This window comes from Diaphorina citri, unplaced genomic scaffold, assembly GCF_000475195.1.
Source record: "Diaphorina citri unplaced genomic scaffold, Diaci psyllid genome assembly version 1.1 scaffold30, whole genome shotgun sequence".
Classification (NCBI taxonomy): domain Eukaryota; kingdom Metazoa; phylum Arthropoda; class Insecta; order Hemiptera; family Psyllidae; genus Diaphorina; species Diaphorina citri.
The window spans coordinates 299,187-314,438 of record NW_007377468.1 but is presented as its reverse complement, the minus strand read 5'-3'; the positions used below and the strand labels follow the sequence as shown (position 1 = coordinate 314,438).

The 15,252-nt window shown below is 38.2% G+C and overlaps 1 protein-coding gene across 3 annotated transcripts; it reads left to right on the top strand.

The window, feature by feature from the left end:
- The first annotated feature begins 296 nt into the window (after positions 1-296).
- Positions 297-15,244, top strand: LOC103511071 (elongation of very long chain fatty acids protein AAEL008004-like). Of its 3 annotated transcripts, XR_003392037.1 has the most exons (9): positions 318-408; positions 714-832; positions 1,139-1,329; positions 2,147-2,230; positions 5,839-5,895; positions 7,088-7,193; positions 7,943-8,076; positions 8,620-8,865; positions 10,549-12,037. XR_003392037.1 is itself a non-coding variant. In XM_026824940.1 (8 exons), the coding sequence occupies exons 1-7, from the start codon at positions 769-771 to the stop codon at positions 8,782-8,784; spliced, it is 801 nt and encodes a 266-aa protein (XP_026680741.1). In that variant the 5' UTR covers positions 297-768; the 3' UTR covers positions 8,785-8,821; positions 14,212-15,244. The 3 variants fall into 3 exon arrangements, 1 of the variants encoding a protein (XP_026680741.1); XM_026824940.1 differs by lacking the exon at positions 10,549-12,037 and adding an exon at positions 14,212-15,244 and having other exon boundaries at positions 297-832; positions 8,620-8,821; XR_003392035.1 differs by having other exon boundaries at positions 298-832; positions 10,549-12,042.
- Positions 15,245-15,252: the final 8 nt, after the last annotated feature.

The following is a 15,252-nucleotide window of genomic DNA, read 5'->3' as shown; positions in this document are numbered from 1 at the left end:
CTGTTATTGGGTTATTTCCCCTGATTTAGAGTGTTGGAATGCTATACATATGTATATTGCTAGTGCCGAGCTTCCTCATATAGAATTCTGTATTGGAGTTTTTTCTCACCCTAGTTTTTTCTCAGCTTGCTATACATGATTATCTACTAATCTACTTAAACTAAACCTATGTTATCTATGTATTCGAATCGAATGTTTAGTGGAAGTTTTGTGCAATGTTCATGCTGGCGGGATCATCATGTTGAATTTGTAATTACTTGATTTTTTCACAAAATCATCGTACTACTATATGACGCTCTACGGTTGCTGTCAAAGGTCTTATTGTTCATATTTCTCAACACATTTTCAGGAATTAGAACAAATTGATAAGGTATCCAATAAAGGATTAATAAATCTAGGTATATAATAGTATGTAATATTATTATTTATATAAACTGCTAAATAACGTGTTCTTATATTTAATCAGTGGCTGGGTGGAAGAGCTCCTTTAGGGGAATCCTCAACCTATCTACCTTTTTTAGACTAAAGATTTTAATAATTTAAATACTTAATTAGTTGTGTTGTAAGCTGATCATACCTATCATTCTTGACCTAAAACGTGTAAATAAAAACGAGTTTCTTACTTTGAATGTAGTAGGTGTTCTGATAGGTTACATCCTAAATAATTAAAATTGAGATAACGTTACGTATGGTATGTTTATCAACCCGTCCAGTTAATTAGTGATAGTGATCTACTTGACGTAAGCTTTTCAAGCTCTGGCAGTCATCATGGCCCAAGTCATCACTGGAGTTGTCAACATTACCAACTATCTGATAGAAACCGACCACACAGGTAAGTTTATTCTTTAGTCAATTTATAGGTACTTGTTCAGAAGTCACGCTACAAAAAGGAGCTGTCACAAATGAGCAGTGACCCGCGTTGTTAGAGGGTTAGGTTAAAACTCAAATAGGAGCTTTCACAATTTGAGCAGTGACCAGAGTTATAATAGGGTTAGGTTAAACACAAAAACGAGTTTTATTTTTCATTATCGTGGCTTCCAAGTACGAAATTCTGAGATCGGCAAATATTTTTCTTCCTCCTCCTCCCCTTCTTTTTCTCCTCCTGCTCCTCCTCCTCCTCCTCTTCTTCTTATTTCAGATCCAAGGACAAGAGACTGGTTCTGGACAGGTTCGCTATGGCGCCCTTTCCTCCTGATGTGCTTCTACTACTATTTTGTCAAATTCTTGGGCCCCTGGTTCATGAAAAACCGACAGCCCTACAATCTGGATACGGTCCTCAAAGTGTATAACGTGTTCCAAATTCTCTATTCAGCATTTGGCGTCTACATAGTAAGTCCTGGTATTAAGCTGTGTCCACACGGTGTGTGAAGACAGCTTTATGAATCTATGTTGTTAAGGCGAGGCAGTGTACGGTTTCAGTCGACATCGATCGAGTCGATCGACGGCGTCGACTAGTCCTCAAAGTGTATAACGTGTTCCAAATTCTCTATTCAGCATTTGGCGTCTACATAGTAAGTCCTGGTATTAAGCTGTGTCCACACGTTGTGTGAAGACAGCTTTATGAATCTATGTTGTTAAGGCGAGGCAGTGTACGGTCTCAGTCGACATCGATCGTGTCGATCGACGGCGTCGACTATATTATGTGGATGAATAGACCATTAGGTACATCATTCTAGTTGTGGGGGGGCTCCTTGCTGTGAGGTGTATTCCCAAAAAAAGTGGTTTAGGTAGGCATTTAGGCTATGAAAATGACATTTTGAAGGCCGGAATATTGAACTCATGAAAGTACACATAGACATTACACATTAGTTATGTATATGGACAGTTATGTAACTCATTTTTTTTTTTTTTTTTTTTTTTTTTTTTTTTTTTTTTTCCTCGTAGGTACCTCGTAGCTCCCGTAGGAGAGTACATCGAAAATTTTCAAGGTGACCTTTTGGAGCTCATTATCATCAAGTATGTACGTACAACGTACACATTAGGAGGTAGATAATTAGGTAGGAACCTACCTACTCCTAGCTCGTCGCTGTCAGTAGAAGTAGCGTCGTGTTAGACCAGCCACTCACTATCAGGTAGACCTGGCAGGTACATCTGATCAGGTCCGCCTGTCAGGTCTAATTCCTTGTAATGTTCTTTTCAATTCTAGGTAATCAAAGTGTGCTACATGGATGGACAGTACAGTCTCATTTGTCAACCTATTGATAAACGGAACACAGCTCAAACTTACGCGGTAAGCTCTATGGTTCAACCACTAAATTCTGTCGTTAACCCTTTAAGTTCTGTGTTTAAGCCTCAGAGTGGGTTTTTGTGTTTTTTCATACACAAAAAGCCCACTCTGAGACTTAGGTGTTGGGGCAGTTTGCCCCGGGGGATGGGTTAAGCTTATACGAATCTACGAATCTGAGTTTAACCGGTAAGTCTTGCGGTATATGTATTCCTTCAGATATGTATTCCTGTGAACAAGTGAACACTAATATTTCAGTTTTCATTCAAATCAATTTTTATCAAAACAAAAAGTTGCCCGGGCATATCTGAGTTTAACAATATTACCTAATACCCGGGGACACTTCATTCAATTGAGTTATGCAATCTAATTGTTTTATCAGCAAATTTTCCGAGTCTGGCCTACAGTAAAGGAGAAAAACGAGGCTCGAGGGGGTCGCCCCCCACCTAAATACGGCCCTCATAGTATATAAGTAGTGTAGGTAGGTACCCTTAGGATGCAAAATCAAAGCAAATGGCCACTGGCCGGCACCCAGCAAATTTTCCGAGTCTGGCCTACAGTAAAGGAGAAAAACGAGGCTCGAGGGGGTCGCCCCCCACCTAAATACGGCCCTCATAGTAAGTAGTGTAGGTAGGTACCCTTAGGATGCAAAATCAAACCAAATGGCCACTGGCCGGCACAGTCCTTGAGACCAGGCGAACTTATTTGGATAAATTACCGTACTTGTATAAATTTTAATCTGCGCTCAAACTACCTACATGAATAATTAGCTCAATCGATAGTTTAAATTCACAAAACTGTAAATAATAAGTACAAATAAACACTTACAAATTGTGTTTTAATTTTCACAAATGAATGCCTAATAATAAAGTATGATGTTTTATAAAGTGATAAATCTGTCTAATCCACAGGTAGGCATGGGTGAAGTTGTTGACTTGCGAAAATAAATCTTTAACGTTTTGAGCACAAGACACTATTTATTATCGTCTTGAGATTATTTCGGAGATGACCGACACACAAGCACGTGTCGGGGAAGACTACAGAGCTCACAGAAGCTGCAGAAAACACAAGTGAAGATTTTTGTACAATAAAATACGATTATTAACAATGCCAGTGACGGATTTGTGAAACCAGGGTAGTAGACCACTCCTCCAAGTCGATCGGGAAATGAACTTTAAAGTTGGATACCAGAATTTCTTTTAGGAATTGATTATCAAAAGAACGAACCTATAGATAGGTCCCTTTTTTAGGTGGTCGATGGAAAGAAATTCACCAGTTATTGGAACACACTTCACGTATAAACATACTGGGATGAGCTTTCACAATTTGAGCAGTGACCAGAGTTATAATAGGGTTAGGTTAAACACAAAAACGAGTTTTATTTTTCATTATCGTGGCTTCTAAGTACGAAATTCTGAGATCGGCAAATCTTTTTCTTCCTCCTCCTCCCCTTCTTTTTCTCCTCCTGTTATGTGAATATTAAATTATATCGATAAAATAAAGTTTCGTTAAAATATTATTATTTTCTAAAAGATGGTTTTGTTTATTTGTGTGATTGCATTAACAACAGCGGTACAATTTAAATTCGAACAATAAAATCATTTTATTCCTAATACTTCGGTGAAAACATAATGAAACGAGGTCCATGGAATAGGCGAATCCGAGGTGCAACAGGGAAATCGGTGCATTCCGCCTTGCTGATGTCAGTATGTCAGTAAGGATATTTACATCACGTGCAATCCTGAAGCAAGAAAACAATAATTGTATTATTTCAATACAACAAGCAGTACTAAAAAAAAGTTCTTAAATCAACTCTGTGACCACATTTTAGAAACCGCTGCCAAACCATGAAAGTCTGAAGTGGCCATAGTTTTGGAACCGCTTTGGAACATAAGGGGCATAAACCCCAAGATTTAAGTGTCACAATCGAAATAGACCTTAAAATTTGGCCTTTCAGCCCCTTATGTTTTCAAGCGTTTCCGAAAATATGGGTCAAAAGTGGCCATAGTTTCGGAACCGCTTCAGAACATATGGGTCTTAAACAGCTAGATTTAGTGTCGAAACTGAAATAGACATAGCAGTTACAGTTCCCTCTGTCAAACCTCTTGAAAAAAAAAAATAATAATAATAATAATAATAAAATATTTTTCCTCGTCCTCCTCTTTTTCTCCTACTTCGTCTTCTTTGCCTTTTTCGGTTCCAATCATCGTCTGTACCAAACCCATTAGACCTATGTAGTGAAGACTGCGGGACGAAAGGGACTTTTCAGTTTCATTCTGACAGTAGAAACACTTACACCAGGATCCATTCTATTCTACCTATTTCCATAGACCGCGACTGTAGGGATACACAGAGACAGGCGAACTTCTATACAGCAAAACTTTTTCACCTATGCAAACAGAAAACTATGCAGATGGGAATCAAAACTTTGTAAGGTGAATTTTATTTGCACGAGAAGGAGAAAAAAATGCAATAACTTACGGAGCTTTAATAAATTATGGGGCTTTTTGTAATGAGCGGGAAACTATAAACTATCATGTTACTTATAATCATTACCTATATATTTTTATTATTATTATTATTATTATTATTATTTTTAAATTAAGCAAGGTCCTAAAATTTCGTTATTATGTTATTTAACCCATAAAATAAACGAGACCTTGTTTAGACTGCTGGGGCAAAGGGACTTTTTAGTCTCATTCGAGCAGGATAAACAAGGTATATTCTATTCTATTCTATAAAGTGCCTGAATATTCTGAATAGGAATACCTACTATTCCTACAGTAGGCGAGCAAAATACTGGGTTTGAGAAGCAAAAAGAAAAGGAAACTTATACCCGCGGCTACGAAGTGAGTTTAAACTCCGTTTAATTTTTAATCTCAGTTTAAGCAATGTGATTGGCTATTTTTTTTTTTTTTTTTAATTATCCACCAATTGGGATAATGTTCGTTCTCGGAACGGCTGGCTTTCTCCTGTCCTCTCTTCCTTCTCTCTTCGATTTCGGGACGATAAGACCATAGCAGTTACAGTTCCCTCTGTCAAACCTCTTAAAAAAAAAAATCCTTAAGAGTTTAAACTCTTTTTGTGGCTCTCAGTAGAAGCGGTTTACTTTATGCATAGCACATTGCATAATCAGTAGAATTTCCAGGCTTCCATAAGATTTATTTTGAGTTCTCAAATCGCACAATATAGAAATCCCACAATTTTGAAATTTTCCATTTTATTTTTCGGTCCATCCTGAACTTCTTCCTGACTGAGTTTAAACTCTTTTTGTGGCTCTCAGTAGAAGCGGTTTACTTTATGCATAGCACATTGCATAATCAGTAGAATTTCCAGGCTTTCATAAGATTTATTTTGAGTTCTCGAATCCCACAATTTTGAAATTTTCCATTTTATTTTTCGGTCCATCCTGAACTTCTTCCTAGTTTTGAAAGGCAATGAGTTGTAATAATTTATGCTTTTATTATAAAAAGGTCATTTTATGACGTTCCTCGGGTCCTAAGCAAACATTATTAGCGAGAAATGCTCAGATTTTTTTTTTTTTTTTAGAACTTTGAACCTTGGTAAAATTATTCTTGTATACGTAATCAATGACTCTATTTTTTTCCCCCCAGGAAATGCTTTGTGTCTGGTATTACTACATGGCCAAGATTACAGACCTACTGGATACGGTAAGTTGGAACATCAAACATGGACCCGCTTTTTAACAATGTTGTAACAATCACAATTAAAATATATTGAATTGAATTCTTCTTCTTCTTCTTCTTTTTCTTTTTCTTCTTCTTATAAACTTTATCATTGTCGCTGTTTGAGCTGTAAACGAATTGTTTAGTTTTCTGCACATCATTCTGCAGTTTTCCTCCCCCAAACAGGTACTTACGTAGACAAACTAATTAACTTTGTATGCAAATAAAATTAGACGAACCAGACAAGTGAGTGAAAGCCGACAGGACTTTTTTTGATCTTTGTAATGTTACATGCGAATAAGCCGAGAATGAGTAAATTAACAAGAATATGGCTAGGAAATATGTAAAATAAGAAGAAGATCAAAACCGATTGCAACCCCATGGAGTGCAATCCAATCAAGATCCCGCTTTGGTTGATAGGTCTACTCCCATTTCTCTCTCTTTCTCTCTATCACTTTTCCCTAAACAATTCGTCTAGACATCTAGACGCACGGCAGTGCGCCAGGCCAAGTTCCTCAGAACGCAGTGTGTTATACATTACATACAAACATAATATGTATTTCCCTTTTATAAGAGATGAGACAAGTATTATTACGCCTAAGACGTGAAATATGGGCTAGGTAAGTAGATACCTATATTCTGTCGTCAGAGGTCAAGGTCATTGGATCTTGTAGAGACTGAGAACCAATCATGACTGCACACAATATGCCAGTTGTACTAAGAATAGCTAGTACCTATAACTATCTATAAGTACTTTAAGTATCCATAAGTACTTTCTTTATTCAAATATATGCCTCGGAAGATATTGGATGTCAAAGGGTGTAAAAATGAGGGAAAGCAGTGAAAGTATAAGGAGAGTGCCGTTGACTGTTATGTTGACAATAGAGATTTTTTGCAACCATAATAATTAGCGTCTCGTTATAAACTAAAGTCTTTAACGTTATTTGACGAAAACTTGTTTCTGCGCACGCGTAGAAAGTATAAATTAGTTTTCGTCAAATAATATTACCTACAGAGTTTAGTTAATGGGACGCTAATTTTGGTTGCAAAAACTCTAATATTTGCTTGTTTTTTTTTTTTTTTTTTAATTATTATTATTATTATCTATGGGTATTAAATAACATTTGCTTTGTTGCCTCTGATTGTTTGCTCACTACTTGTGTCCTTTGCTGTTCAGGTATTCTTCATTTTGCGGAAGAAATTCAAGCAGGCTTCATTTCTTCATGTGTATCATCACACTGGTATGATCATTACAGGACTTATCGGAACAAGATATGTACCAGGTATGTACAAGTACATACAAGATAAAGTAAATGCACCAGGTATGTTACCCAAATAGCTAACAATATGCATTGGATTTAGAATGCATACCGACTATTGGAACTGTGCATTGACCTATTGTGCACCCGGTAAAGAACAGAAAAAGAAAAAAAAAATGCTAAAAGGATGGATTTTATTCCAAGTATTCTTAGGTCTCACTGGTGTAGTTCCCGTTGGCCAATAACATAGGCGTTTGGGATATACGAGTAACTAATAATATGACTTTGCTTATAACAGAACAAACCCTACAGACCAGCCTAGTTAGCTTAGTGGGTAGCGCGTGTGCCTTGTAAGCGCTAGGCCGCGGATCCGATTCCCGCTCGGGGCGGATTTTATCCTGATGGGATATTGTTCGTTCTCGGAACGGCTGGCTTTCTCCTATCCTGTCTTCCTTCTCTCTTCGATTTCGGGACGATAAGACCATAGCAGTTACAGTTAGTTCCCTCTGTGAAAACCTCTTCAAAAAAACTACAGAGTGCAGGATGGTTAGTTCCACCAAAACTGAGTATTTGGCGCCTCTTTTTAGTATGAAGTAGTATTTGGTGGCTCCTATTTTCACTGCCCGTTCCCACTTGTCGTTAGAGAAAAAATAATGTCGTGTGTAGTGGGAACACTCTTATTTAAATTACATTGCCTACAGGCATTTGGAAAAAAAATCGGATGTAACTCACGACAAGTGGGAACGGACCTTTACCCTTACTTCTAATTCCAGGGGGTCATGCTGTCAGTCTGGGTGCTGTCAACTCCTTCGTTCACGCCATCATGTACACCTATTACCTCCTGTCCGCTTTGGATAAGAAATTCACCGAGGCTAAATGGAAGAGGTACATCACACAATTGCAAATGGTGAGTAATAGATGCAAATCAGAGTGTTCACTTCGTAGAAACTTACCCCTTTCTTTAGTGTTATTTGCCCTTACACCTAAACCTCAGGGTGAGCTTTTTGTGTATGACTTCACTTTGAGTGTTCATTTTGTCCGGTACTGATTCCCAGCGTACGAGAAACTCCCCTAAGAAAAGTAAAATCGTAATTTCAGTACCTCACCTTGCTGCTGCAAAGGGCTTGAAAACATATCTGCTGTCATTAATAGGAAATTTGGAACTGTTTTCTGCAAAAGGGCTCTCGAAAATAGCGAGTTTTTACAACCAAAATTAGCTTTTCGTTAACTGAACTCTTCAACGTAATTTGAAGAAAAGTCGTTTCTGCACAACTTACGTTTCGGTTATCGTCACGTAAGTTAACGGTGCAAAAACTCTCTAATATTGCGAACTGCTGATATAGTGGGACAGGTCTTTTTCAAACCTATCATGTTCGAGCATGAATACAAACATGATTCTTATGATTGTATGACCTTAGTATTATTTGGGTAATTTGTAATTTTCTTTCAGGTCCAATTTGTATGCCTCATCGTTCACTTCTCCTTGCCCTTCCTCTTCCCCTGTGGCTATCCTCTGTGGCCGTGCGCCATTATTGTGCCCCAGTATATCTTCATGTTGGCTCTCTTCTACGACTTCTACCGGAAAGCTTACGGCAACAAACCAAAGCAGACATAAAACAGGACGAGCTATCTTGGAGGAGGGCTTTAAATAGATTGTGGGGCTTATGAGTGGTCCAGTTCCAAAAGTGGACATTCCAACAGAACAAACCCTACAGACCAGCCTAGTTAGCTTAGTGGGTAGCGCGTGTGCCTTGTAAGCGCTAGGCCGCGGATCCGATTCCCGCTCGGGGCGGATTTTATCCTGACGTGATATCGGAACGGCTGGCTTTCTCCTATCCTGTCTTCCTTCTCTCTTCGATTTCGGGACGATAAGACCATAGCAGTTACAGTTAGTTCCCTCTGTGAAAACCTCTTCAAAAAAACTACAGAGTGCAGGATGGTTAGTTCCACCAAAACTGAGTATTTGGCGCCTCTTTTTAGTATGAAGTAGTATTTGGTGGCTCCTATTTTCACTGCCCGTTCCCACTTGTCGTTAGAGAAAAAATAATGTCGTGTGTAGTGGGAACACTCTTATTTAAATTACATTGCATACAGGCATTCGGAAAAAAATCGGATGACTCCTATTTTCACTGCCCGTTCCCACTTGTCGTTAGAGAAAAAATAATGTCGTGTGTAGTGGGAACACTCTTATTTAAATTACATTGCCTACAGGCATTTGGAAAAAAAATCGGATGTATCAAACCAAATGGCCACTGGCCGGCACAATCTAAACTTACCACTTCCTGAAAAATAAGTACCTACCTATCTACCTTCATTCCTTGTACCCCATAACATGATTTTCTACTTACCCCCCCTCTCCGTCCTTCTCCCTCCAACATAAACTCTCCTTTTATACAATCTTTTTCTTGCTCTTTTTCAAATCGAATTTCCCCCCCTATAGTTTATATGAATAAATTGGGGAGGATGGGAGGGGGGGGGGATGTTTGAGAACGATTTTGAACGCTTTCCAAACAAGAGCTGAACTTCTCTCTTTCTCTTCATGACATAAATAAGCATATAACAATGTAAAATGCCTATTCCGAACGGCCGTAACTTTTACGATATCGGTGAGGTGAAACTTATTTACATAAAAACTAGAAAAGGTTTAGCCCATAAAAAAGGCAAAAATGGGTGGGGGAAGAGAGAGAGAGAGAGAGAGAGAGAGAGAGAGAGAGAGAGAGAGAGAGAGAGAGAGAGGGAGAGAGGGAGGGACCTAGTCAGTGGTGTGTTTACAGAATTTACTCAAAAAACTCTTTTTCCTCCAAACAGGAGAAATACATAAATTTTCTGTTAAGTGGAATAACCTGTTAAAAAAGAAGCTACCTACCTATCTTAAAGAAAACTTTAATATTTTTCCTCGTTCTTCTTCTTTTCCTCCTCCTCTTCCTCCTTCTTCTCCTCCTCCTTCTTCGTCTTCCTATTCTTTGCCTTTTTCCGTCCCAATAGGGTCAGCGTTTTTCGTCAAATCCATAAGACCTTGTATAGAATCCATAAGACCTTGTATAGACAAAGAGACTCTTTAGTTTCATTCTGGCAGTATAAACAGGTTCTATTCTATATATTCTATGCGATTCTTTTTCCATAGACCGCGACTGTAGGGATACACAGAGACAGGCGAACTTCTATACAGCAAAACTTTTCTGCCTATGCAAACAGAAAACTATGCAGATGGGAATCAAACTTTGTAAGGTGAATTTTATTTGCCCGAGAAGGAGAAAAAAAATGCAATAACTTACGGAGCTTTAATAAATTACGGGGCTTTTTGTAATGAGCGGGAAACTATAAAAGGTTAACCCTTTCTCCCTTACTCATATTATTTATCATCATTACCTATATATTTCGGATGGACTTTTTTAGGGAAAACACGAAAAACTCATATCTTTTGAAATAAGCAGACGATTTAAATGATTTGAGTCTTGGAAAAAAAAGCTAAGGGTATCTGTTGGTATACATTATATGGTATTTCTGGCATAGTTGACATTAGTTAGTTATATTAAGGTCAAAGTTCCGAGATATCCAGTTTTCGCACCGAAAACTCGATCTGTCCCCTTTTGGAACTGGGCTACTCAAATAGGCCATTGGACCGATATAACTGTACCGCATTGTACAGAATTGTGTTCTGTGTAGCAATTCATATGCCTTATGTCATGTGTTAATTTAAAGTCCTCTGTTCGCTAGAGGCAATGCTTGAATGTAGCAGTTCCCGATAGATCACTGAAGTTAAGCAACATTGCGCGTCCTTGGCGTCCGGATGGGTGACCATCTTGGCTTTGCGCGTGCTGCTGGCTTTTCCCGGCCCCACTCAGCCTGGGTGAGGGTGATGTGAAGAGGCGGGTAGTTTGTCAAGGAATGGAGGGTAAAACCTTCTTAACCTTAGCAGTTATAAAGTGACATTAAACCCCTTAAAAAATGTCCTCTCAGTTAAATATCAGGTTAGATTGACATGACAGTATTGACACACACGCTGTGATCCTGGTGCAGTCAGATAGTAACGTGAGTGATGCTTAAGTGTAGGGGGAACTGCCCCAAAAAATGGGGCAGTTCCCCCCACCTATGGATAAATTATCCATAGGTAAGTTAGGTACGTACCTTCCCTAGATACGAGTATCTCTTGGGATTTTTTAATCGTCCATTTCACGTCAGAGTTTTTTCCACAAATTCTGGATTTAATGGGACGAAATTACCTATTTTGTTTTTGTAAGTCTAAATAAAGCACAATGCTTCTGCTTCGATTGAGTGGAACCTGTGCTGGTAAATAAGAGAGCACGGCTTCAATCTCAGCAGAGTCATAATTATTTTATACTTTATTACCTATTCTTCTTTTTTTTTATTAGATTTTTGACCAGATAATAATAGATTTTTAAGGGCTTGGTGGTAGAGAATGTCCCATGCACCTTGCCTAGTTACAACCACTCAAGGGTCTAATATTACAATTATTATAATGTTCTTTAATAACTTTATTGCCAAAACCTAGTAAACTTCCTGGAAATTGCACTCTTTCTGTACTCAAGGTTCACTAGATTTTAGATTTAGATGTATTCAACAAGAACTCTTCTACTCGGTGTAAAATCTTGTCCTTGAAATTTCAGCCATTTCTCATCCTAGCTAAAATTAATTTGGTGATGAAGAAATTGAGCACGTCCGGTCGGTACTCGATGTTTTCAAGTCAGTTCGAACAGCGATGGAGAGAGCAAGTGTTTTATTTTAATTTTGCTTAATTAAGGTGCTAAATTTTCAGTATTTTTACATTATTTCATTTAGTTTTTACCTTCCAATACCATTTTTATCGTAATAAAATCGTGCCCGAAACTGAAATAAATTCTTTGTAAAGGTATGTGTGGCCTTTGATTTATTTTTATTTTCAATCTCCTGATCAGGATCCAGGATGACCAAAACGTTTTCTCCTAGATATAAACATGTATTTATGTAGGTATAAAATTTCAAAATAAATTTATGTTGTTGTTAACGTTTACGTTTATGTCGACATTTCAATCTTCCTCTTCCAATCCAAGGACTATAAGCCTTTTGCCTAGTGCTTTGGTGCGAAGATCGACCGTTACGGGATTACAGTACATCCTAGAGAAAAAGTGTAAATGTATGAAATGTAGGAAAGAAAAAAACAAACAACTTTTTAATCCACTGTTATTAGAAAAAAATTAGCTGAAAAGAGATATTATGAGAAAACCTCTTTTTTGGCCGCCATGTTCGAAAAATGCTTACCGTACGGGATTACGGTACATCCTAGAAAAAAAGTGTAAAAATATAAAATGTAGAAAACAAAAAAAGAAACAACTTTTCAATTCATTGTTGTAGGAAAAAAATTACCGGAAACGAGATATTGTGAGAAAACCTCTTTTTTGGCCGCCATATTGGAAAAATCATTGCGGTACGGGATTACGGTACATCCTAGGAGGGGGGCCGGGGGGGGGGGGGGGGGCGCCGGCCCCCTAAATGCGGCCCTGGGGTCAATGGGGCCATCTAGGTCCTTTTTCTTTCAATATACACTTAAATTCATAATTTATTAGAATTTTAAATGGTGTCCTAGACAGACAGACAAACATCAGACAGACCTACATAATTATGTACATAAAATTAGTAAAATGTCTGATCGTAGCGGTTATAACAGCCTAATGAATATGAAATGGTACATGCAAATGATTTTATTAAAATTAAAAAAAAAAAATATAATATAATACAACAAAAAAATATACATTTCGCTCATTTGAACACAGTTTACTCACAAGAGCAGGAGGCCGGAAATCGTACTCTGTATGGGCTTTTGCAAAGAGATTAACATTATTCTTACCGTTTTTATTATTATTGGATACTAGGTTGTACCTGTAAAACGGTAAGAATAATGTAAATTCAATAATTTCAAAATCCTAAATCATCCTTTCAACACCGTGCGATAGGTGCCTATCTCACGGACACGGAATGTATGTTGGTAAGTAGGTACACAATAAGGTAAGTTCATGATATTTGGCAGTTCTTGAGTACTAATGTTGGAAAGAAAACTAAATTTCAAATCAATTCCATTCAGTTTTAAGGAACTAACGCTCACAATAACTTTTCTAAACCGTTTTCAAAAATAGGTATCCGGTTTTAGGCGATCTTCCCCTACACAATAGGTACTTACCCGCATGGGCAGGATTTTTTTTTAAGTCAAATCATATTATACATTGCATATTATACAATTATACACGTGTATAATCTAGCTAATTAACTAAGCCACATGTCATCGATTTCGTTTATTGAACTTTGAAAAAAATATTAATTCATTTGACGTCAAGAGTCAAGGTCGGTGACAGATTTTTCATGAGAGCGGCTTTTACAAGATCAAAATACAGCAAACGAGAGAAATACATAATAGGTTGGTGTCGGATGGACTTTTTTAGGGAAAACACGAAAAACTCATATCTTTTGAAATAAGCAGACGATTTAAATGATTTGAGTCTTGGAAAAAAAGCTAAGGGTATCTGTTGGTATACATTATATGGTATTTCTGGCAAAGTTGACATTAGTTCGTTATATTAAGGTCAAAGTTCCGAGATATCCAGTTTTCGCACCGAAAACTCGATCTGTCCCCTTTTGGAACTGGGCTAGTCAAATAGGCTATTGGACCGATATAACTGTACCGCATTGTAGAGAATTGTGTTCTGTGTAGCAATTCATATGCCTTATGTCATGTGTTCATTTAAAGTCCTCTGTTCGCTAGAGGCAATGCTTGAATGTAGTAGTTCCCGATGGATCACTGAAGTTAAGCAACATTGCGCGTCCTTGGCGTCCGGATGGGTGACCATCTTGGATAAGCGCGTGGTGCTGGCTTTTCCCGGCCCCACTCAGCCTGGGTGAGAGTGATGTGAGGAGACGGGTGGTTTGTCGCGGAATGGAGAGTAAAACCTTTGTAAACCTTAGCAGTTATAAAGTCACCGGAAAGCTTACGGCAACAAACCAAAGCAGACATAAAACAGGACGAGCTATCTTGGAGGAGGGCTTTAAATAGATTGTGGGGCTTAATGGCTTATGAGTAGTCCAGTTCCAAAAGTGGACATTCTCGGATGGACTTTTTTAGGGAAAACACGAAAAACTCATATCTTTTGAAATAAGCAGACGATTTAAATGATTTGAGTCTTGGAAAAAAAGCTAAGGGTATCTGTTGGTATACATTATATGGTATTTCTGGCAAAGTTGACATTAGTTCGTTATATTAAGGTCAAAGTTCCGAGATATCCAGTTTTCGCACCGAAAACTCGATCTGTCCCCTTTTGGAACTGGGCTAGTCAAATAGGCTATTGGACCGATATAACTGTACCGCATTGTAGAGAATTGTGTTCTGTGTAGCAATTCATATGCCTTATGTCATGTGTTCATTTAAAGTCCTCTGTTCGCTAGAGGCAATGCTTGAATGTAGTAGTTCCCGATGGATCACTGAAGTTAAGCAACATTGCGCGTCCTTGGCGTCCGGATGGGTGACCATCTTGGATAAGCGCGTGGTGCTGGCTTTTCCCGGCCCCACTCAGCCTGGGTGAGAGTGATGTGAGGAGACGGGTGGTTTGTCGCGGAATGGAGAGTAAAACCTTTGTAAACCTTAGCAGTTATAAAGTCACATTAAACCCCTTAAAAAATGTCCTCTCAGTTAAATATCAGGTTAGATTGACATGACAGTATTGACACACACGCTGTGATCCTGGTGCAGTCAGATAGTAACGTGAAACGTGAGTCTGATGCTTAAGTGTAGGGGGAACTGCCCCCAAAAATGGGGCAGTTCCCCCACCTATGGATAAATTATCCATAGGTAAGTTAGGTACGTATATACCTTCCCTAGATACGAGTATATCTCTTGGGATTTTTTAATCGGCCATTTCACGTCAGAGTTTTTTCCACAAATTCTGGATTTAATGGGACGAAATTACCTATTTTGTTTTTGTTAGTCTAAATAAAGCACAATGCTTCTGCTTCGATTGAGTGGAACCTGTGCTGGTAAATAAGAGAGCACGGCTTCAATCTCAGCAGAGTCATAATTATTTTATACTTTATTACCTAT

What these genes read in the sequence shown, in the direction of transcription:
- LOC103511071 (XM_026824940.1), top strand. Translation starts at nt 769, where the DNA reads ATGGCCCAAGTCATCACTGGAGTTGTCAACATTACCAACTATCTGATA. An exon ending in GATAGAAACCGACCACACAG is followed by an intron (nt 833 to 1,138) that starts GTAAGTTTATTC and finishes TTCTTATTTCAG; the next exon opens with ATCCAAGGACAAGAGACTGG. An exon ending in ACATCACACAATTGCAAATG is followed by an intron (nt 8,077 to 8,619) that starts GTGAGTAATAGA and finishes ATTTTCTTTCAG; the next exon opens with GTCCAATTTGTATGCCTCAT.